Here is a 24,350-nt window from a genome sequence, read left to right on the forward strand (position 1 = left end):
CACAGGGTAGGCTATATATGGTGGCCAGTATAAATGGTGGAGGAATAACCGGGAAAACCCCGGAAAGAACCACCGACCCACGAGAAACTAACGGCAAGCTTTCTCACATACCCACATTGGCCGAATCTGAGACTCGAACCCACGCAGACAGTGGTGAGATGGTAATGATCAGAAACGTTGAGCGCTTTATACCACTCGGCCACTCGGGGCCCCTACTTTAGTTGAAGAAAAACAAAAAAAGAAACAAGTCTGACAAGAATACATCCTTTTTATTGTTAATTTTGGTTAAGACATTGATTGACAAAAAGAAGCATTGTGACATAAGCTGATATCTTACTCTAATGAAGTTTTTATATTAATCATTATTAATTGCTAATGATAACTGTAACTGACACTGGAAATTACACACTAAATGTTTCAATGGATCATTTGAATTAAGTAGTACAACTTTTCTTAATGTACTGTAATTTTTTCTTATCCACATGAGCAAGTCTCCAAACCTTTTAGAATATTTACGATCGAAATGTCACATTCTGTACATTGTATTGAATCTAAGTGTACCTTTTATTGACAGGTTAGATGCATGTTTGGATGTATGCACTTGAAATATTCAAAACTGTTATTACTATGTAATACATGTTAATATACCATAGTTTATTTATTTTAAAGAATGTGACACGGTAGCATCAGCTCATATTACATTCTACTGAACCATTCTGCTAAACAGGTGTTAGCTGATAATATTATTAATGGGCAAGAAATGTTCAAAAAGAACATCAGAATTAACGTTTTAGGATAAATTTAACAGGCTCGTAGTACATATCCCACGTGTGCAAATAGTCATCCGTACTTATGTTTGTTGTTCCGAATTTCGGATTAACGTGCTACAGAATATATGTGTTCGTATATTTGATCTGTGAGGCACATAATCCGTTGAATGCACTTGAAATACCCCAACTCTACGTCATTCACTAATTAGCTTACTTATGGTAAAATCCATTAATTTAGTTCATAATCACTTAACGTCCCTACATAATGGATTGTACAAAGTGTTGCACCAATGATCAAACCTCACTATCCCAACATTACTTTAAACTTTATGATAACTACTGTACCTTATTAGTTATTTAATCTGTAAATGGCTGAACAGATTATGATAGACATATTTCTGGAAACTTCGTGTATTTTTAGAGGAATAGTTACTTCATTTCCATGTAACTATGTCCTGTTTAATGATTTGTTTTCATGTGCTTTCACTCTGAATAGAATTTTGAAATATCCACATATATTACAAATTATCTTCATTTACCTACATCATACAGATCTTTCATATTAGGTAAATTAGTTTATAGATGTTCAGGTCTGGATTGCTACACTTAACAAGGTGGAATACTTGGATTAGCATGGAAGCTTTCCATGAGTCAGGTGATCATACCAATGTTTCATTAAGACGATGAAATGTTTCCGCCATAAGTTACCATAATTATTACATACCATCGCACTCTTATCTAGCACTGTCAATGACATAGCCTAGAACTTATTTACACGCATCGGCACCACGTTTCCGTGAGGTAGGCCACCCATGAGCTGTATTTTCCTATCACACTAGTATTGTTTGTGGTTAATAGCATTTAAACTCAAAGGATTGTGCCTAAAATACATGTTGTTGGTTGCATCAGAATGGACATTTTCTATCACACTAGCATTGTTTGTGGTTAATAGCATTTAAACTCAAAGGATTGTGCCTAAAGTACATGTTGTTGGTTGCATCAGAATGGACATTTTCTATCATACTAGTATTGTTTGTGGTTAATAGCATTTAAACTCATGGGATTGTGCTTAAAATACATGTTGTTGGTTCCATCAGAATGGACATTTTGAATGTAATAATATGTGTATACTTACGTGCCTAACTATCTCACACAATAAACTTAAAACAAAGTTCTTGTCATTGTTTTATCAGCCAGTACATATATATGCATTTGAACAAGCATATTGCAATTTGCCGAAAAAATCACAGAGCTATTTTGAATTTCTTACTCCCGAGCAAAATGATGTATTTTGTATACACCCATGCGGCCATTAGTTTCAAATACGGTCATTGGTCACCTTTGCTGTCAATTAAGTTAATTTGTACAGTATATATGAAAATTGAATTCATGTATAAAATAATTCTGAATTTACATTTGTTTAAACAAATTTAATTTACATTTTATATATCAATATTTTACATCTTAGTCATATTTTCAGTTATACAGTATTTTGTACGGGAATACATTTTTACCTGCATTAAAAAAATCCTAAAATTAAAGAAGACATGACAATGCTGGTTTTGGTATCTCTTAGCACCTTGTCTGAAACATGCACCCTGCTGTGCACTATTAGTACTCATTTTCTGACAGCTGTCAAAAACCTTGTTTGCAATGAAAATTAAAAAACAATACTTTGTGAGTGAGTTTGAAAGAAGTGTTGCATGCAAATATAAAAATGTCACTGCAGTTTTTCGAAAAGACGTTGGCAGTATCAGACACAGATCAAAATTTTTACTTGCAGGTCAGTACCCACAAAAATGTTCCCAGTGTATTTAGAGTGGATATATTCCTCTGTAATTTACTTGATTATGCCTAAGTTTCATTTGAGCATTCTTTGTATTGATTTAATGTTAAGTACTCGTTCTTTAGAATTTAATCAATATTGTGAGGCTGTCTATGTGCATTTTGACAATAGTGCGCAGTGAGTAATGAATAATTATTTTCTGTCACAAAGTGAAATCTGTGATACACTGCAAGCTGTTTTGTCTCTAATCCACTCTTGCTAAAATAATACATTGATTTCATATCAAAATAATGCTATACAACATAAAGATTTACATCGATAATCAAACACTGAAGATTCTATTTAATGATTAGTCTACATGTAATAACACATGAAACGCAAAATTAAATATAATAATATGTGTTATCCTGTCTACAAGTCAAGTACACATGTCCATACAGTTCAGGGTTACTTGAAATGAAGCATGCGAATCACACAGCTATGATAAATCTTGCTCATCAAGGCAATGAATTAATGATTTTGATCAGGAGTTTGGTAAATATGGAATATATATGCACTAATGATTAAATAAAATAAACAGAATTAACCCATTTAAAGACAAAATACATGTGTTAATTCACTAATGGAATAATGATATTAATTCAACACCGGCTTACAATCTGTGGCACACAATGCTATATTTTGACCTGTAGGTCTTAGAAAACTAGTAGCAGTACTCTACCATTGTTGTCTTAGAACAGTCCCACCTAATATAAGGTCGTGGGCTTATGTCTATTGCAATGCGGTCCTTCCAAGCAATGTTGCTTAGAACATTATTGTACGTTTACCATCATACGATCCTGACCTATTGTAGTTCCAAAGGAACAACTGATTTTTGTTAAACATATTAACTTTCAGCTTCTTTGTTTTTGGGAAGTCATTTTAAATATGCTTCATTTTTAGTGATTGTGGCACAAAAATGACGACAGATCAGCATCATGATCTGCACAAAATTAACTTTTTTAATGCCAGGATGCATTCCATCAACTTGAGTCAATTATGTTCAGCGGTCCTTTGAGGAAGCCTTTCAAAGACGTTTCTATTTGTAGTAACGGTGACCATCCTTTATGAAATACTATTATCTTTTATAAAAATTGAATTCTTTTATGCATAGTTGATTCCGATCATTTTGACCAAATTATGTATATTTAACAGTTGGGATTAGTAATTTCTATGGTTTTGCTATTCGTTTCTTTGGGGGGGGGGGGAGAACCTGACTCGCCTGTACAAGTTTCTAAGGTCTTTCTCTATGAAAGGTTTTGTTTAATTTGTTAATTTTGTTTAATAATCGGTGTAGGAAAAGTCATTTTTTGTTGCTAATGGTGGCCACGTTTTATGGCATTATTTGTACAAAACAGAAAGATTTGGTTAAATTCTGTTCAGTACTTATGGACACGCCACTCGAAGAGAGTTCTACATTTGGTAATGGGGATCACAATGGGTAGAGGTTTGGCATCACCTGTATACATTTGAAAGGGCTTCATCTGATGTACCTTTTCTAATAAGTTTGATTTTGAAGAAACAAGCTGCTTAAAGATTTTACTATTATTTTGTAATTGCAACCCTATATGATGGTTGATCGAAATAAATTGCATGAATTAGAAATGTAAATGTTTGTTCTGGCCAATTACCTAGTTGAATGAAAATAATCAAGTGGTGTTTGAGACGATGTTGAAAATATAAATTATTGACAAACAATGGAAGTACAATACGTCATGTATGAAGGGCCATGCGATCAGCAGCTGGTATTGCTTTACAGCCAGTGAGATAACTAATTACTCTCTTGATTCTAACATCTAGGCATATTACTTTCCGTTGTTAGTTTGTCTGTATATTTCATTGTTGCACTTGACTGAATTTTGATCAAAGCTATGAGACATATATCTTAAATGACATGTCAAAGAGAACATTGCTTTTTCACAGATGACAAAAGAAACTATTGTTTATTGTAAGAAAAGTGACATGTATATAATGCTTAAACGTGTTAGTAAACAACAAGGCTTTATCCACAAATTCGATTAAGTTCAGGACATCTTAAACACAAAATCCCTGAACCACAAATTAAAATATCGTGTTCAGGATACTGACATCAATGCCAACACATCTGCAGGCTCTCTCCAGATTTCGAAATGTGGCCTGGGCCGCATTTTTGTGTACCCATTCTTGCAAGATCTTAAAGCACTGCATTGAAATGGTGGGGTTTTCCATTTGTATCTGCTCAATTCTGGACAACGAAACATCCAATTCAAGACCTAACTGAAGAAACTCCTTGCCAATTTTCATGGAAAGTCGGTTCAGTTGCTTCTCCAGAGGAACTGTATCCTGGATATTGACGGGAAGGCATGAAGGTACGGAATCTGAAATATAGTAAATTATAGTTAGTGGATGACATATGATAAACATTTCAGCAAGAAACAATGATAAAAAACATTGCAGTTAGGTGACCTTGAAACATTACATAAGGATGGGCATATATGTCACAGAATGCATGAGCATTCTTCATCATGATTCATCCAATGCATGAACAATGCTCCATATAAAAGTTAAGGAAAGGACATACGCATATCGTTAACAGTACGTCATACTGTCGTAAGACCATCCCATGTTGCCTGTGCAGAAATATTTTCTTCTCTATTATTTACAGTGGCAGTGACCGTCTGACACAACAACCAATGTGCTTCTTCCTTACCTACAGTGCAAGCCATCCAAAAAGATTTCTCCACGTATGTAATCTATACCTAATTCGTTGTGCAAAAAGCAATGTATTGTATTAGTTGCAGTGCCCTTGTCTTTGTACCGTGAACTATTTATTATATTCCTTACCCATGTGCAAGTCACTCACAAAGTTTGTTAAGTTCTCAGAAACCAAGTTTTTTTCTTTCAGTCAAGTTGAACTTGATAATTGATCTTATAAGATCAATAGGTATCGTCATTACCCAAGCTGTAAAATATCTAAAACCTTTGACAGGTGTATATGGTGTACAACACTATTTATTGTGCAGAAATCAAACTGATAGCAGACAGACAGATTTATGCATGGACAACACCCCGACATAATACATGGAGAAAAATGTTTAAGCAAACCGCATATTGCTCATAACTGACTTTGACTCCATGGTCAAACAGATGAGCAAGCATGTTATGGAAATCAATATTCCTAGCTTCCTAATAATTACTGCCATGTATTAATGTGTTTGGGAAATATTAGCAAATACAACCGTAACTTGAACTAAAAACAAATTATCTATTACTGGGACCTTCACTGTAAGGAATAAGGTGTGAACAAGTATGTCAAAGAATTAACGTCTTAGCTTCATAATAATATATGCAAATTACAATATAAACTTTTTCTGTTCAAAGTACAATAAAGCATGGTATATGCATGCTTCTGATAAACGATTGTGACAACTGCATTATTAATGTACATTGAACTGCCGTTATGTTTCAGACTATGGTATTGTTGCAGAAACTTTAAGCCGGAAACTTGGAATGAGTGAAAATTTCCAGCTAGTAACAAGTACACTATTACTATATTAAGGTCTATATATTCATTGCTAGTAAAGCAAAGCAAGTTAGGTTATATGTCATACTGCAAAATGTATCCTCATGGGCCTTATACATCGATACCTGTCACCCTTAAATCTATGAATTTATTGTCAAATCGTGCATCAATGTTGCTGAACCTAAAATATGTAATAGTTCCAAAGCTGTCAACGATATATCATGAGTATATATTTTGCTTTAATAGTGTTTGCTTCAAAAGTTAAGAAAAATGGCTGTTTAAAACAAAAGTGTTCTACTCGTTACATTTTGATTTTGACACTATTTTATTACTATTGTCCATCCGCTTTGCCCTATACTGACGTGGCCGTAGAACTATTACCACGTAATTAATTATGATTTATGTTATTGATGAAGGTTTGAAATTCAGTTCTAGACTTGTATTGCTGTTTTGGTCTCATCGTTTACTCTAATTTGTGCAAAATGTAATATTGGCAAACTGCCTGATGTATTTCGATTGGTACATTGAAACCAATTACTAATAACGGAATTACATCAGATTCTTAGTCTTACTACATCATGTATCCCACATGCTAGTCATCCCAAATGACCTTGAAATTCTAGATTGAAGTTTGTGTTCTGTAAAGCAAAGATCACTAGCAATATGTAGTTTTGTCCATTCATTTAATTGTTACTTCAATCACATCAATATATGCAAGTCTTGGTTTCCCTACCTACCTGTGTTTTGGACACCATCTTAATTAACTGAAATGCACCTACTTTCAATTAAGAATTGGCACCACTTTCATTTATGACCATCTATGCATGATAATACGTGCTGTAGTAAAACCATCATGTTCATATGATCATTCATTCAGGAGAAGTAATTACAATAAGATTGTAAAGGTGGTTACTGCGGTGGCCACATTGTATGTGTAAGAACCACGATATGCACCTGAACAAGCTATACATTATAAGAAGCATTTTATTAAAATCCCCATATTAATTCAGAAGGTGTAGCCATAACAAGATTTTGCAATTGTCAGCAGTTGCAGCTGTACCGGATGCTTTAGCAGAGCAATTTGCATTTAAGACAAACATGACCTGGCACAAAAGATATTTAGTTAAAAACCCTCTTGGAACTATGATATTGTATTACAAGATAACAAATATATCAGATAGGCACCAATTTCATTTAGAACCAGCTTGGTTTCAGACGAAGACTTCTGGTGAATTTCCCATGTTAATATGACGTTCGTTCAAAAGGATTATTGGTATAGTCGATGAAACCTGTCTTGCGACATTACCCTTTCTGACAACGAAAAACGGTGTCCCAAGATGGGTGTATTTTCATATTTATAGAAGAGTACCAATTTTTGAAGGTCAATTTCAACAGGTGGAAGAGAACAAAATATTCCCAATTACTACACATGCATTTTATTCTTTATTCCTATGTTTCAGAATTAAGGTAATATATTTTTCCCCTGTCCAGAGTTTACCATGATATGTTCATACATCTCCAAATCACTTTTTGTTTAGTTAGGTACGATAAAGAGCTATTCGTCCTGTGCATGAATTGGAATGTACCGGTTTTGATCATGTTTCAAGTAAATGTGGATTATGTATATACCAGTTAATGAAATCAAAAGACAAAACTAACATATCCTTAAATAAAATAGATCTATTTAAACGCACAACTAAAACACTTAAATCTCCGACTACATAAATATATAAACGCGAATAAGAAAACATGAAACAGACTGCACCACAGTGAACAAATGGAGGCTGATTATTTGGGTTTAAATAACGGTAATATGAACAAAATGAACAAAAAACAAGAATGTTTTAAAATGAGAATCGGGTATGGAAAACAAAAATCACATTTGTAATGATAAGGAGATAGTCTTCATTCACACCAGGCATTATGTTTCCATTTCATTGTCAAACAATATACCCGATCATTGAAGTGAAACCCATTCAAAATAATTATAATCAGGGCAATTTTCGCGTTTGTGGTTTCACACAAGGCAAATAACAATACAAACGTTTGAAATTTTATCTACGTATTTGTGACTGCTAGTTTTGAAGGAGTAATGGTTTGTGATGCTTGGGATTTACAGGACGTCTACACTACAATGGCTGTTGATGACATGTGCATGGACTTTAGTCTAGATTACGGACTCTAATATACGATCTCTACCTGCAACACACGTTTTTGGAGCACGTATTCAACTTTCGCTTCATGGTGTCTTCTTAGCAGCTTCACCCTCATAAATGGTCATGGCTTCAAAAATTTAAATAAATGATAGTAGTGTTACGTCTGATTTTGCGACGCTTCTACACATGACAGTAGTGTTTCAGATGATTTAGCACTGTGTGTGTCAACACACCTAAGCGTTCACGGTAACGACGGATTAAATTAACGCCTTCTATGTCCATGGTGCTACAAAAATGTCGTTGATAACAGTGTCGAAATGCATTTATTGGCAGACAAACATGGTCGCTGGTTGAATTATGTAGGCAGTCGCTGACGACGGTGTGTTTATATAATAAAATCAACACATGGAGCACGTGTGGTCTTACATAGCAGATGGTCGCATACAAAAGAGGTCAGTGAAGACATGCTTTATTGTACAATGGTATTTACGACGGCTGCCATGTTGGTAATTTGGAACGTCTGGTCAGCACCATTTTATTTAGGAACAACTACACATCGTCAAAGGTCTTCCGTGAGAATCTCACATTGATAAAAAGACTCATTTCAAGATGACGGCCATGTTGATCATTCTGGATGTATGAGCAAATATATTTCATTTAGGACAATTTTAGCATAAAAAATGTATGTAAAGTTTCCTAATAATTCTCGAAGAGGGTTAGAATAAGTACAATCAACAGTTTTGCTAATAGATGAATGGATGACGTATGGTTGATAAACGACCCCATAAGCTTCTCGTATATGACCAGTAGAGCTAATGCGTGTACAAATATTAACTCACCAACTTGAACGTGTCCTGCTGAAACCTGAAAAACGATAACACATATAAGTTATACTTGCATTACGACAAATAATAAAGAAGCTATTCACTGCAAACGAATACATACCTTCCACTAGTGAGATACGCTGAGTAAACAAATACCATATACAGTTGACAATATCATTAAAATCATATCTCCTTGTAATCGGACAATTAGCAACCACCAATTTCAAATAATAAATATCAAACATCGCTGATTACGTAGTATACTTAACAGGATATTCTTGCTGGAAGCACCAATAATTTCATAAAAAGAAACAAAGCATTGAAAACACTGACAAACTGGAGGGTTTGCTTGTTATTAACTGATATGCGATCAGATGGAAGAATATAACCATTGATATTGCCATCCATGGTTATTTTCATGTGTCACGTGGGAATTTATTTGAACTTAGTCTGCGAAATTATTGTGGATATTTACTTTATAAAGTATTTTTAATATGTTATCATTAGTAGCTGCTACTAGTTTAATTATATACCTATATTTTAGTTGCATTCCTTGCTACAAACGTTGCATGAAAGGTTTTTGGATCTATAATTTTGTTAGTGATGTTATAAAAAACATACAGTGTTGATGCTATGAGTAATATAAACTATATCTGGTAAAAAGAATGAACACTGCCACAATCCCGAAGGAATTGATGGGATTGAAGTTCTTCGAGGATAACAATTATCTGTGCCAACGTTTTGATATTCTGTGTAATCATTACATTTCTTGCTGTCAAAGAATTTGCTAATTCTAAAATGTCACATACATATGTTTAATATTAATAAAATTTGTATCAGTATATTGAAATTCACATGTATCTTAAAATAAATAGGTCCATTAGTAAATCTTTCACCATTAAAGATGCATTTCAATAAATGTTTTGGTCTCACCCAACGTTTGGGAAAACAAATATTCCTATGTTTATAGTAGTGGACAGTTTTGGTTTATTTTATTAAGTATTAACACGGGTCTATATGGACAAACATAAATTGTCAACCTACAACCCATCTGCACCATGTCAGTTTTGATGACTTACACTAATTATAAAATAGAGAACAAGTTATATTTTCATGCATAAAGTTCTCTGTCGTATACATTATCGTATAGTGTTCGAAAAATGTTTTCTTCATCACTAACCTTATCCTCAAACCAACATTTGAGCAGGTCCTGTGAAACGATCACATGACTCTGGTCTTGGCAATGACAAGGCAGTTCTTCATTCACTTGGAGCACTGGCACCGGTTTAACGTGGTCCACGGAACCTCCATCACACATAGGACACTGGATACACAACTCAAATTCCAGGCTCAAGCAAAAGCAACCACGAATTTCAGAGATTTTCTCAGTGATGAACTCCCTGACTTTGCTACAGACCTTGGTGTTTGGCGTTCTCTCCTTGATTCCCAGTCTGGTGATCCTTGCAAATATGACATACTCCGTGAAGTGCAAGTATAGCCTGTGAACAAGGTCAAGGTCAAATATGCAGCAGCCACAAAATATCAGATTTTCTGACTTTTGCTTGGCAATTGGCCAGCAAGCCAAACATGCAGCGATAAGCCTATGAAAAATGGGAGGAGGCAAAAATTTCTCCTTGAAGGCATAACACAAAACTGAAGTGCTCCCCATCTGAGGGTTTGGTTTTGGGATGATAAATTGTCTAGGAGTTGACTGGCGAAGCATGCAGGGAGCAATGCAATAACTTTCTACCTAGAAAATGTAAAGGATATGATCATTTAATATAATACATAAGTAAAGATATTAAGAGTTTCCTCAAACAGTAATCGCAAGCAGTTTTGTCACTTCAACGTTTGCGCCCACCATCCCCCAGCCATTATAATAATATTACTTTTTCTTGATTGTCCCCCACTCGGGCTGCAATTCAATGGTCATGCATGGCACTTTTAACCCTCTGATCGTCAGTAAAGTGGAGACATGTGTAACAGCGTAATCTTATCAATTTGAAAACAATTTGTTCACTGTCCAACACAGATGGACATGTTCAAATTTGTTGCTAGGTATATCGATAATTTGTATAGCTTATTTTTAATTATATAACGAGTATGACTAAAACAAAAACTCCAATGTTAGCCTTCCTTTCCATAGATTTGAATTCATCTAAATACACCATTTGAAAATATGTTTTATTGTTACTTCACATCAGAATATCAAATAAGACATGCAATTATTTGTCTTATGTAATCCTTTTTGTAATTACCCAACTTGGTGAATTATTTATCAGGGCACGCACATTTTCAAATGGTGTATTGAATGGCAACACTGCAATGAGGCAGTGGATGTAAAACCCTTTGCCAAAGGACATACACTATAAGCCGACGTGAGGTCTAATGGGTATCAAATGTTACACATTCATGTCCAGAATACTAATCACTAGTCCAATTGTATTCATTAGGTTACAAGAATTAGGCTTGAAAGCAGCATTGTCCTAATTATTGAATTCATCGCAGCAACTTTAGCATCGAATATTAATTTAACTGAGAAGAGGTAATGAAATACCGTTTCAAACATTATACAAGAGTCTTGCATCACCTATCAGAACATCCATGTGTTATGTTCACTAACCTTGACCTCATCTCCACTTTCACTGAAAGCTCTTGGCCTTGCCACAATGTTCAGCTGCTCCATTAGCAGGAGGATATGCTCTTTGTTGTCAAAGAGCTCTGGGTTTTCTCGTTTTGTCCAAACAGCATCTAGGAGAAGGTGAAAATGTAATTCATTATCAGATCAATGTAACTTGAAAAAACTTTTTTTATAATTTACGACTTATTTTATAATCAATTCAGCATACAGAGGTCATGATGTTACAAGTTTATAAATACGTAATTTGCACGTATGTAACTTGCATTGTCAAATGAGCAATAATTTGACAAAATCGAACAATATATGAAATATGAAACAAAGCCAGATGAGACTATATTATGGCCAAGCTCCTTTTTAAATCAGAAAGAAATAACAATTTAACACTCAACATTATCGAAATGTTGATGACATCTAGGGTGGAGAAGGAAACAATTGAGATACAGATGCAATGTGATCGCTCTGTCATATTCTACCAAGATCTTATATTAAATGATATCACATCAGTCTGTAAATCTGAACATTCCCAAAACATTTGCAAGGGTTAAAACTGATGCAATATTATAATGCAACAATTTCAATACCATGCAATTCCATCTCGCCCCTCATAATTTCTCCAAACCACTAAGCAGTGGCCGAAGCTTTGGGTGTATATATGATGCCTGTTCAAAAAATTTGGAAATGTAATTGTTATTTTACATCCAACCCATCACCCCAGTTGCTTAGTCAATAACAATGAGAATTTTCATGCAGATAGTTACCATTAGGCCAATATACCTACACAATGACATGACTTTCCACCTAGTTTTTTATGATGAGATAAGATAATAGATAAAGGCATGGACAAATAAATGGTATGAACATATCAGAAATAAGCTTCAAAAGGTAATTGGATACCAATATGACAATATATGAAAATCACGATCCAGAATGTCAATATGCTATGCACTGTGTAACTAATTACACGGGCATGAATATGATCTGTATTGTGAGTGAAGGTATTGGGTGACAATATGAAATGTACAGTGAAACCCTGCTATAAGACGATACCCGGGTCTGCAGAACGCCATCCCATCATGTTATGTATTACATTGCGCCATAAGCACACATGTCGGTGAACTGAAGACAATAGTTTATGTGCATCCTATTTGCTATACAAGATTAGCGATGGTGGGAACAAAACTTTGGAATTTATCGACACGGTACTCATTTTATAGCATATTAAACAAGAGTTCTTTAAAGTAGTTATTACATATTGATATAAATTTTGGTACAAACATATAATGTATACATAATGAGCAAATTACTTGTAAATAAAGTATGTGTACTGACCAATCGCCAGCCAATCTGATTATATTTATTAATATTAATTCTATGGCAAGTGTGCCTAGATCCATTTGACAACATCGAGTTAATACCATCACACTGAATTTGAAACTCTGTATTTAGGAAACATTTGTTGGACATGTCTTAAATTTTAGATTTCTAACCAGCAAGAAAAGACATAAATCAGGCATTGGTAGTTTCTATAAAGAATCATGCAGTTATTTACTTTTTTAATGCATTTTCGATTAACACTGCAACCATCGCATATAATTGACGGGACCCAGTAAGAGAGCAAGCCATTCAATTGCATGGGTAAAGAGTAAAATCCTTCAACCATTTGAGTCAGTCTATTAGAGACGATGATAGAATACGTACAGTATATGCTGCATTAATTAAAAATGTATTTAAAACTATGAATGTGCACTATTGAGATGAAAATTGGGAGTTTTATGTTTAGTTATTTTAGCAAATTAAGCAGATCAAATGGCTTCATTTAAGTAAAGATCAACGGAAGTAGTACCAGCTATTTGTATGTTAATTTAGTATTACCGTTTATTTTGTCTAGGAGTAATTTGGAACTGTATTTTGTCCTTGTCAGTAGATGCCTAGGATGGCATTTACGGTTTATTGTTTCACGTAAACATGTGAGTAAATTAGTATATAATTTTGTGTTAGACACATTTAAGTCGTCTGTACTGCTTGGTTGATTATATAAGATGACTACGAAAACGCTTATTGGCTGTTATATTTCCTGCATTGACCAACAACTGTATAGAGGATGCACTGAAGACAAAATCAAAGACTTCACAGCTTAATTGTTGATAGCTCGATAATACTTAGTTTAACAATTATCAGCATTTAAAGAATTCGTCTTTCCAAACAGAGGCAAGAATATACCTTAGTTCTTTGAGAATACAAAATATTTTTCCAAAATATTAAATCAAATAGATTTTTTCTTTTGGCTTAAGGCGGTGTAATTTTTCAAAATCGGGTGAAACTATTGTTTACTTGGTGCTATAATGAAACGTTTTATGTCGGGGTTACGCTGTATTGTGTGAATGATGATGTAGGGTGGCAATTTGACATGTATTGTGTGAACCATGACATTGTATGGAAATATGGTAGGTCTTGTGTTGCTTCAGAATAAGATGCATTGTGCAAATCAAGATTTAGGAGTTACAACACATGTACCGATATAAAATATTGATATTTCTCAGGACAGCTAAAGAAGCATGGGTTGTAGTTGGCCTAGATAACTGTTGACATTCAAAGCCATCTCCATATAGACAGTTTCAATTACGTAATGTTACCGAACATGAAAATAATGAAAATGTCAAGATACATGTGTGATGTCAGGAGGATTGCATTTTGGGAGAAACTATTCAGACCTTATTTCCCGGATCATGTAAAAACTTTATATGTAAAGCCACTACATATGGTTAGACTAAAATAGCGTCTAAAACTCTGTTTTAATTAATTTTCTCCTTAAATATTGAAAACTGAATTATTGTCATCTACAAAAACCTAAACTTTAGAAATTAAAACTCATTATAAGATTAACTTAGCAACATTTGTCTGATATTACTATCGAAATTAGCTGTCAATGTTGGACATATTGACCAGTATAGGTTAAAGTTATTTCTGTTGAAAACTTCTATACTTAGCATGGACTTGATACGTTTCTAGGTAACAAATGTGTTACTGTTCATATTTACTACAAAGATATGTTGTAAACAGTGCACATCAAAGCATTTTCGCTTTCGCAGATATTTTCTTTGAATGTAGCACAACAATGTCACTACACATGTACCTGGGACCATGAACATGGTTGCACGAGAGTTTTTAAAAGTGAAATTAGATATGGATGCAAGTAAAGCTTTCCCTACAAAGTATAGTAATTTATACATATAGGTATATATGAGTGTATGAGTGAGAGAGAGAGAGCAAAACAGAGAAACGTTTGAGAGAGTAATAACGTTATTTGCTACGTATATATAAAAGGATATTGCATGGTTAAGTTAGGCATGTTATATTTTTAAATTTTGTTCTATTTGATCTTTTACATTCAAAAATATTACACCGTACTAACATTTTATAATTAAAATGAACATAAATACATTTTGTTTTATGGGATTACCCTCACGTATGACGTTATTATATCACTGTTATTTCACAAATATATATCTAAAAAATTGTTCCATTATTAGTTCCTTAATTGTCACCATTGCCGAAAAGTGTCTTTAAGTTTGGTGGTACCTAAAATTGGTGAAACTAATTTGTACTTGCTGTAAAGGATATTATAAAATGTTACAAAATGTGTGATTGATCAGTAGACCTTCGACAACAAATTTGAAAGCTTTTGAATGTTAGAAGTTTAAGTAAGTATGTGGATGTTTGCTTACAAGCTAACTAGTTAATATTTTCTTCACAAACGTTTGATTTTATCTTTGTTATTCCAGCATAACAAGTTTGAATCTTGTTTGATTAATTAAAACCATCATTGTCCAATCATACAAGTGTTTTTGCGCATATTATTCGTGATTGGAAAATTAAAGTAAAGCCATTAAACACTATGTAAAATTTAAATAAACAAGCAAAATGTAATAACACAAACAATAAATCTGATTACCATATGGATAAGCAAACCTTACATAAATGTTATTTAATATCAATTATGTTCCAGATTGATTTCGAGAGAAGAATAGAGCAAAGAGAAGAGAAATAGAAAGGGAAAAGATACAGAAACAAAATAAAAATGAAAGAAAAAGTCGCCATAGTTAATAGTAAGTATCAATAATAGAAATACATGTAGAAGCTGTTATAATGAAGGGACACTGATGCTCATGAGAATCGAAGGCATTCATTGGATAGAGTGTGATAATTGTAGCAGGTGTACCATCAGGTATATGTGGGCAGTGCTTATGCTAAGAAATTGCTCCTAATCGTCGGATAATACGCTGCTTATAACTGTAAAATGATACAGATTTAGTAATCTAACATGGTCTTTTCAAATACAATCTTTTTCTATGAGCATAATTGATATTCAATAATATGAACTGACAGATTATGAGTTATACATTCGTATTCCGAAAACACTTTAAGTCTTATCCTAAAAATATGATTTCATTACCAACGTACAGCATACAGTATTTTAACAAATATTGTTATAAATAAATAAGTAATGTATTATGTTTCAAATCAATGTGGTTAATCAGATACAAATCCATGTAGGCAGACTCGCTGTAGGTAAAGATCCAGTTGATGTATATAGTATATTTGAAAGTAGTGTGAGGAAGCAATTTTATAAAAATCCGAATTCTTGGCAGAACCCTATCATCCGAACAAGTACATAGATTAACTGTTATGTGGCCAGCTGATTATACAAGTTGTTTGTGCATGTGACGGCCTCCTAATGCAAACAAGCATACGCAGGGAATATGGTTCAGTTTTCCAATGTTGAAGTTACCAATTGAATTTGGAGCTATTTATTTTAGCAATCAGTGATTGTTTCATTTTTACATCTAATTGGTACCATTCAGATATTGGAACGCGCGCATTCAAGAGCAAAAGTGACGTGTGTAGTTATTTGTCCCTGGCAGTCACTAGTCTAACGCCAGTAATGTTAACAAGAAAACGCCATAAAGTTGAATATGTACACTGGAAATAACATATTACGACTTTATGGTCATGCACTAAGTAACAGAAGGAAGCACATTGAACAACGTTTGCAAAACTTAACAAATAATTTAATTAAAAATGTTATAAATAAAAATGTGAGAGAAACTTACAGAATGATGAACTTAATACAAACTAATCCTGAAAAGTTATTTTAAAGTCTAAACATTGCAAATAAATCTCAGAACCGTATATGTACTGTTCCGCCATGAATCGTGACGTTGTAAAAATGACGCTGTATAGAACCACTTCGAATAATTCACAATAGTTCCAGAGTATTGTGATAGTCAAATAAAAAGCACTTTCCTTTTCCCTTGAACAGTCCAAACAAATGATATCCTTTTAAATAATATCAAAGTTCAATATAAAACACATCTGCAGAGTTACAGCAGGAACACAAGAAATCAAAATGTCTCCAAAATAGGAATGAATCTGATTGCTCATTTTTCTCCTTTGTATATATATATATATATATATATATATATATATATATATATATATATATATATATATATATATATATATGCATTACGACCACATACCTCCACCTGACATATCATATACTTTTCTAATGCTTCAAACTTTCCATTCATGCGACCTAAACCACACAGTGGGAAATATAATTCCTCTATAACTGTCCAACTCCACCAGCCGTTGAGAAATTACCCCAAAGTCGTCAGCAAGTCTTACTATTAAGAGTATTATTATTAATATTCAACATATACGAAATCATCTAGGTCCAATGCAATTTCTTTATCTTAATATCTATAAAAATAGAGCTAGACATGTAGGCAAAATCTAACTAAAGAAAATGACTATAATTTACAATCATGAATAAATGTTACAAACAGTATAGATAAAATAATGTACCAAGAGGTTAAAGCATATAGATATACATACCAAATGATAATATTAATCAGCATGATAGGAATGATACGCCCATACTCATTTCGTTTCATACTAATGTGCCCAGCATTTGCCATTGCCCTTGGAAGCATAACTGATAATGATATTGCATTGGAGATAGAAATATAAACAATTAAGAAGGTTTCACCAGTAAATACGGTTTGTCAGAAAAACAGTAAACACTTTCAACGCTGAACATTTCGAAAGGAAACTTTTAAAATAATTGCATGCTGTGCCCATTTTTGCCTCATTAATATTGGTTTAATTGCTACCGAGAACTGCATGAGATACAATCGACCGTGAATTATATTCTTCTGATCTTCTATGACATATATTGCTAACACATAGCAAAAGTGAATTTCCTTTGTTTGCAAACATGAGTCCGTGATTCAGAACCATTTATGCTTTACTATGACATAATATTATGAATTCATACAAATCATTTCCAAACATATATTTTTCAGTGTGAAATAAGTAGTGTCACATGTCTTGAGACAGACAGCAGAATGGGCTGTTACAATGCATTTACAAACCTATCAGCTCTGGGGTCAGTTTTCCACTCTCCTTGAACTCACGCCACATGTCGATGATGGCTTGATTTTTAACAAACATGTCAGCAGTGATAAGGGACTTCAGAGCGTTAATGAACCATTGGGGGTCCAGTACAACTTTATCCTTCAATTTCGTGGTGCTGAAAATTAAAATATCTAACACTAATACACACAATTAATGTTGTATCTTAATGAAAAGAGAGGAAACGATATACATAATAGTTTATAATGATTTTGCAATGTAAAATTATGACCAAAATAAAGGTAAAAAGTGAATGTATACAGGTTAACTTTAGATTCTTCTTAATCAGGATGGGTTCTACTTTATCTTGAAATACCCTGGATTTATTTGCATTCGTGGGTACCTGGTCTTGTAGTTTTGAAAGATATACAAATTCTCAAGTATCCTTTCTTCCTGAATAACCTCTCCTGTGGAATAAGTGGTTGAATCGTCCGTCTCAAAAGCGTATAAAATGGTACTAGCAGCTGCCCCGGTATGCAAGGTAGTGTTTAACAGTTACGTGTTAGGGCTGAGGGGCCTGTTGTCAGGATAATTTGACTGGGTGGGACATGATTCTACATGCTTGCTGGATGATGCTCCAGTGCTAGACATTACTGTAAACTTGCTACGTTAACATTTTTAAACACAGACAGAGACACCGACTTTCTGAATATGCCTAAGAGACTGTGTCTCTCATGAGATTTGTTGAATTCGTACCCTTCGCGAACTGGTGGAAACAGAGTGGAAAAGATTAACAAGATCTTTCCACCATGTCCCCCAAAGTCCTGATGAAGTTGCAACGGCGTCTCGAGGATAATATGTATTCACACCACGCCTTCTGAGGGGGTCGCATTCGATACACATCGCGGAATGGGCGTGGTCTCAATAATATTGGCCTTGTTTAAAGGTTATGAATCCAGCATGAATCCAGGATGCATGATATAAAGAGGCTGAGAGAGAGAGAGAGAGGGAGAAAGAGTGAGAGAGAGAGGGAGAAAGAGTGAGAGAGAGAGAGAGGATGACCAATTTACCTCCATCTTTCGAGAACAATTTGTTTACTTTTATAAAGTAAGGTGCGTGATCATTACCTTAATAAAAAATATTTCCTAGTTCAGACGCAAATAATGTAAGATCCATACTGCCAAATAAATTTTTGTGTTAATATTAACAAAATGCAATGACAATTGGTCATACAATCATATATTGATAATTGAAATTAATTAAAGGATGATATCTGATGTTGATGACTGTATATGCATAAACAAAATTAAATGCATTATTGAGATTTCGTTTCCATTTTTATAATTTAAACTACCATTTTGTATTATTTATGAAAGTAGCGGGATTTTTCACAAACAGTAGCTAAAGTTATTCCATTTACATGTAGTATGAAATATAAACCTTTCTATGATAAATTTTCAGTTGCAAACTAATAGCATGGAACAACATAATTCACAAACAGAACTTAGTGGCACTGTTAAATGAGCGAACTTATAACCGAACAGACCAACAGCGATTTTACTTCTGGATTGATTTCATTCCCATTAATGTTAACAATAAGCAATGTGATAAAAAAAACAGGCCATTATACTGGTAGATGATGGTAAATGATAAATCAGTGATGGAATAAAATATTATGAACTAATCAACTTTTTATTATATACTCATTTAATGTTCTGATGTAAGGCTTAATAATACAATAATACACCACAAGAAACAAAGCAATTGGATGTATGCTGTATTCTAAAATAAATACACAACTGTAGATTCACCAATACACAGTAACAATATTAATGCGCACACAGCACCGCCCAGAGTTCATTGAACTTCGTTGCACGCTCAGCATTAGTGTAATAATGATTATTTTGACCTACTTAAAATTGAAATTTAGAGTCATATTGTGAATGAATGCGCACTGGAATAACTTTTCCAGTTGGTCTGGAATGGATGAGTTTTGCTTGCATCACAATTTTACTTGTCTGCTTTTCATGGATTGTATTTATTGGGTCCATTATGTACAATATACAGATAATTTGAGCAGTGGAGGGGTCGGCTTTGAGGGATCATTTGAAACTGTGTTTTTGTTCTGTCATTGATTGTTTTTAATCATGATGTGGGATAAATATGCATTATGTTGGCTCAATTTATCAAAAAGACGCTCTGGAATATCACTTTCGTTTTGTATCCAGTAAAGTAAGAATGTGATATCTGAAGGAAATGAAGTCGAAATTACAGTACAATTTCGCAAAGTGTATCAAAGTTTGGAACCCATAACTCATGTCATGTAATTCGGATTTGTGGAACAAAGTAAGTAAGTATATTTTGAGGAAATCCATACTGCAGAAATGTAGGTATATGCATTGCCATTCGTATTACCAAGCTATGAAGATATAGGGTTCTTTATTGTCACTTGTATAATCTTTGCTGGAGGTTCTTAGCCACCCCACCTATATACATGACCTGGCTTTTATTGTATCCAAAATGTTAAACGGTGAAATTTGCTAGCAGTAGTGAAGTTTATCCTCTTCCTTTCAATATGATGGAATACAAAATCGCCTCCGTATGTGTAATCTTAATAAGTTGCACCTATCATTTGAAACATCTCTTGTTTGTACGTGCTTACATAGCAATTTATATATTTTATTATTCTCTAGTGCTCTTCATCTAGTGGCCTCATCGTTCACATTAATGGTTTTCGTTATTCTGCTTATGCTTTGAAGAATGTTTCTCCAATGTAATTATCAAAGTTAAACAATTATTTAAATTTTCGATATTTGACATTTGGACATTTTGTACAATCTTACGAATTAAAATAATAAAAAGTCAATGGTTATACATATTCAGGTACATAAACTATAATCAGAAAAAGTTTTGTCATGGTTTGAAAATTCAAGTTCGTTTATGTGTCTATGTCGTGCATTCTATCCACTTAGTTTAGGTAACCACAGCACAGCGGTAAAGTAATATACCGTATATGGAGAGAATACATACTTGAAAAAGGCCATGAAATTGTTGAAATTAAAATCTCTAAACGTCTGAAAGTTTCCAATTTCCACATTATTTTTGATCATTTCAGCGAGAAGTTTATTTCAGAATAATTATGAACAATTATCAATCTTCTTGTTCTAAAGGCGGGACTATACTTCGTACATGTGTACGATTTTACAGGTATATTAGATTACAGCTACTCTCTTCTGGTGATAGGTTCTACCATACTCTTTCACTTTACTGGTAATTTAGTACTTTCAGTCGGTAAGGAATCTACATGAATTCCATGGTGATCTTGTTATGAATTAAACAATATATGCTATTTTTAATGAGGAAATAATCCATAAACTTAATATGATTTTTTTTTAAATACAAAACAGCCGTACTTGTCAAATCTTGACTTTGAATAATACAAATATATTTATATTTATGATTATTTAATCACATGTTTAACATATATACAAACGATGTGGCCAAATGGGTACGACATTATGAGCAAATGCAAATTTCGTTAAAAAAATGGATTTGAAAACAGAATATCATTTGTTTAAGTATACTTTGATGTATATATGTATTATTTTGTATGACTGTGCAGCATGCTAAGATTGTTAGGAGCAGAATTGTTATCTGCTTGAAAAAAACGTAATTTCTCATTTTTACTAAATATGTTCTCTTTTTCTGAATAAGTTTGTTTTATTTTAGTGGTCCTCCTTAAAAAAGTATCTCATTCAGTTGTTGGCAACCAGCTTAAGGTTTCTCTGTATCTTATATCAGTATTTTAGGCTTCGGTGTCAACACTTCCTGTTCTTATCGACATGATCTCTAATGTTATCGCAGTATATTTTAGCTTAATCGTGCAACTTTAGTAAAAGTATTTGATTACAACTTATTGAGTAATAATAGTACATACAAATTTATCTACCATTAGGCATTAACCATTTACCATTGGGGTGTGTGAGTGGACGCGACATTTGTTTGAGCTGAAATATTTTGTTTTCTCTTATCTCGAACAAATTTAAAAAATATAATATAATGTGTATAATATAAACTTATTTTCCATAACAATGAGAGCAAGATATTTTATTCCGGCTATCGTCAAAGATAAACTTAGAAAGTGTTTTAATCTTGACTCAGAACATGCAATTGTTGGTTCCCAATATAATTGCAATTTATTGTCGAACAAATCGAGGAATTTAAATAAATACCGCAGAGTACCACGGTACACAATTTCTCATGGTACTGAGCATTATTAATTGAGACTGTTAAGTGCAACGCATCGATTCGCATGGTTTCTATCAGGAAACACACCTTACCCAAGCTGATACTAATCGTGGTTAATATTGTATAACATTGTAGTGAAGATACGAAAAGGAAAGATACCCGTCGGAAGGAACATTTTAACCCAATATATTAAAAGGTCAGTTCCTTGCATTACACAAACAGTCATAATTAGGATGGTTGAAATTTGTTTATATTGAGCTGTTTGTCTGTGCATTACTTGTTAAGTTTTAAGCACGTGCTTCATATCTCACTAAAGGTCAGTGTTTTCTGTTTGTTTCGTTGCTTTCTTAAGCAAACGTGGTTGTCAATTTGGAATTTAATTTTCCACATTTCCGAGGAGTACATTTAAGTTGCAATAATACATTAATTCTCTTCAAGAATCTCAGTAAGTTGTACTTATCGTCACGTCAATGCGTACGTTTCTTCCGATTTATTTGGATAAGGGAAAAGCGTAAAATTGTTGCGTAAGAAATTGATCACCCTTTTCTAAATATACCATTACAGAATATACAACACATGTTTAACATTATTATCTGTTGTTCAAATATGTTACCGATAGTATCTAGTCTTTAAACAGTAACTCGGTGTAAATCACTTTTGACGCATCAGTATTTCCATGCTATCCATTCATTAGTTGTACATGGTGGGGTTGATGTCGGCGTGAATGTCTTGAGGCAATTTTTATTTGAAGGTTTATATCCCTCCACCGTGGAGAGCAATAGTAAAGCGAAACGGAATCGGATTAAGTCCACAAACACAAGGCGTAGGATTTTAGACAAAATCTTATGAGCTCTTTTGTATCTATTTTCTTTAAAGAGCAGAACACCATATGGTAAGACTTGAAACATAGTTTATCGATGGGGTGAAAATAATTATGTTAGTCCTTATATCAAAACTACAAACGTACATCCTCCAATTGGTATAAAATGTTCTAGCACACTTGAATAGAGGAAACACAGCCACAATTGAACTGCAGGATAGGCTCATATGGAATAGACTTACTCTTTTCTTCGGCCACGATTACACTTAGAACATCAGACCAGAAATGGAAAAGAGAATATTTGCAATAGTGGCAGGAAAAATGTATATAATTAAAATTCATTTTACCTCCCTATTCACCCAAGAAACTACATTTTAATAGTAATAGTAATGCATTTATTACCACTAGTGCATTGCTGAATTTGTCAGATTTAGGAGGATTCAATGGCCTCGGAAAACTGGCATAAAATAATATTGTACTTACCCTTACGGTAGTGGTATTCACTATTTCACGGCATAAGTTGTTGGAGGGTTGGGTCACTTTTTCTGGCATTGCTAATTACCACAACAAACAATGCCTTCACTCAGTGTTGTAAAATATCAAATGTAAAATGAGGTATGTTAGGTATGCCGATGAAGTAGCAGCTGCCCTCTCCTCACTGATTTTCGTTCTCATGAAGGAAAGGTATCTCTCGATGAGAGACAGAAAAGCTATTATGTGAGTAAGGACAGTCCACCTGCATGTGGCGGATGATACAATATCAGCCAAGTTCTTAAGCGATAAGAACAGAAGCTTCCAATTCGTTTTATCATTTCAAGCACATGTGTCATGAAGAGTTTTGATATATTCGGCTACGCAGATACTACAATACAACGTCAATATAAATGCATATTGGTAAAAATCGAATATATACTATATATTGATGTTATAAACCCATATTTCATATTGATTAAAACTAGATTCTCATATATATATATATATATATATATATATATATATATATATATATATATACATATATGTATATAATGTCAGAAAAAGCCATATATTCAAAGTTTGTTCAATATCAAATCAGAAATATTGCTTCCTAGAGTGGTAATAAATTTAAATTATAAATATGCATGTATATATATATATATATATATAT

The 24,350-nt window shown here is 33.5% G+C and overlaps 1 protein-coding gene across 1 annotated transcript in view; it reads right to left on the minus strand.

Annotated features, from left to right (window-relative positions):
* Positions 1 to 250: 250 nt before the first annotated feature.
* The window catches only part of LOC149790484 (uncharacterized), a 63,943-nt gene continuing 39,843 nt past the window's right edge, over positions 251 to 24,350 (minus strand). Inside the window, exons 6-10 of the mRNA XM_089972532.1 lie at positions 18,156 to 18,313; positions 11,701 to 11,828; positions 10,258 to 10,827; positions 9,093 to 9,117; positions 251 to 4,952 (exon numbers count right to left, since the gene is read on the minus strand). Of these exons, the coding sequence (XP_089828658.1) occupies positions 4,657 to 4,952; positions 9,093 to 9,117; positions 10,258 to 10,827; positions 11,701 to 11,828; positions 18,156 to 18,313 (1,177 nt within the window). The 3' untranslated portion in view covers positions 251 to 4,656. The remainder of the gene's footprint in view (positions 4,953 to 9,092; positions 9,118 to 10,257; positions 10,828 to 11,700; positions 11,829 to 18,155; positions 18,314 to 24,350) is intronic.

Source organism: Sinohyriopsis cumingii, chromosome 10 (assembly GCF_028554795.1).
Source record: "Sinohyriopsis cumingii isolate HCF-2022 chromosome 10, ASM2855479v2, whole genome shotgun sequence".
NCBI lineage: Eukaryota > Metazoa > Mollusca > Bivalvia > Unionida > Unionidae > Sinohyriopsis > Sinohyriopsis cumingii.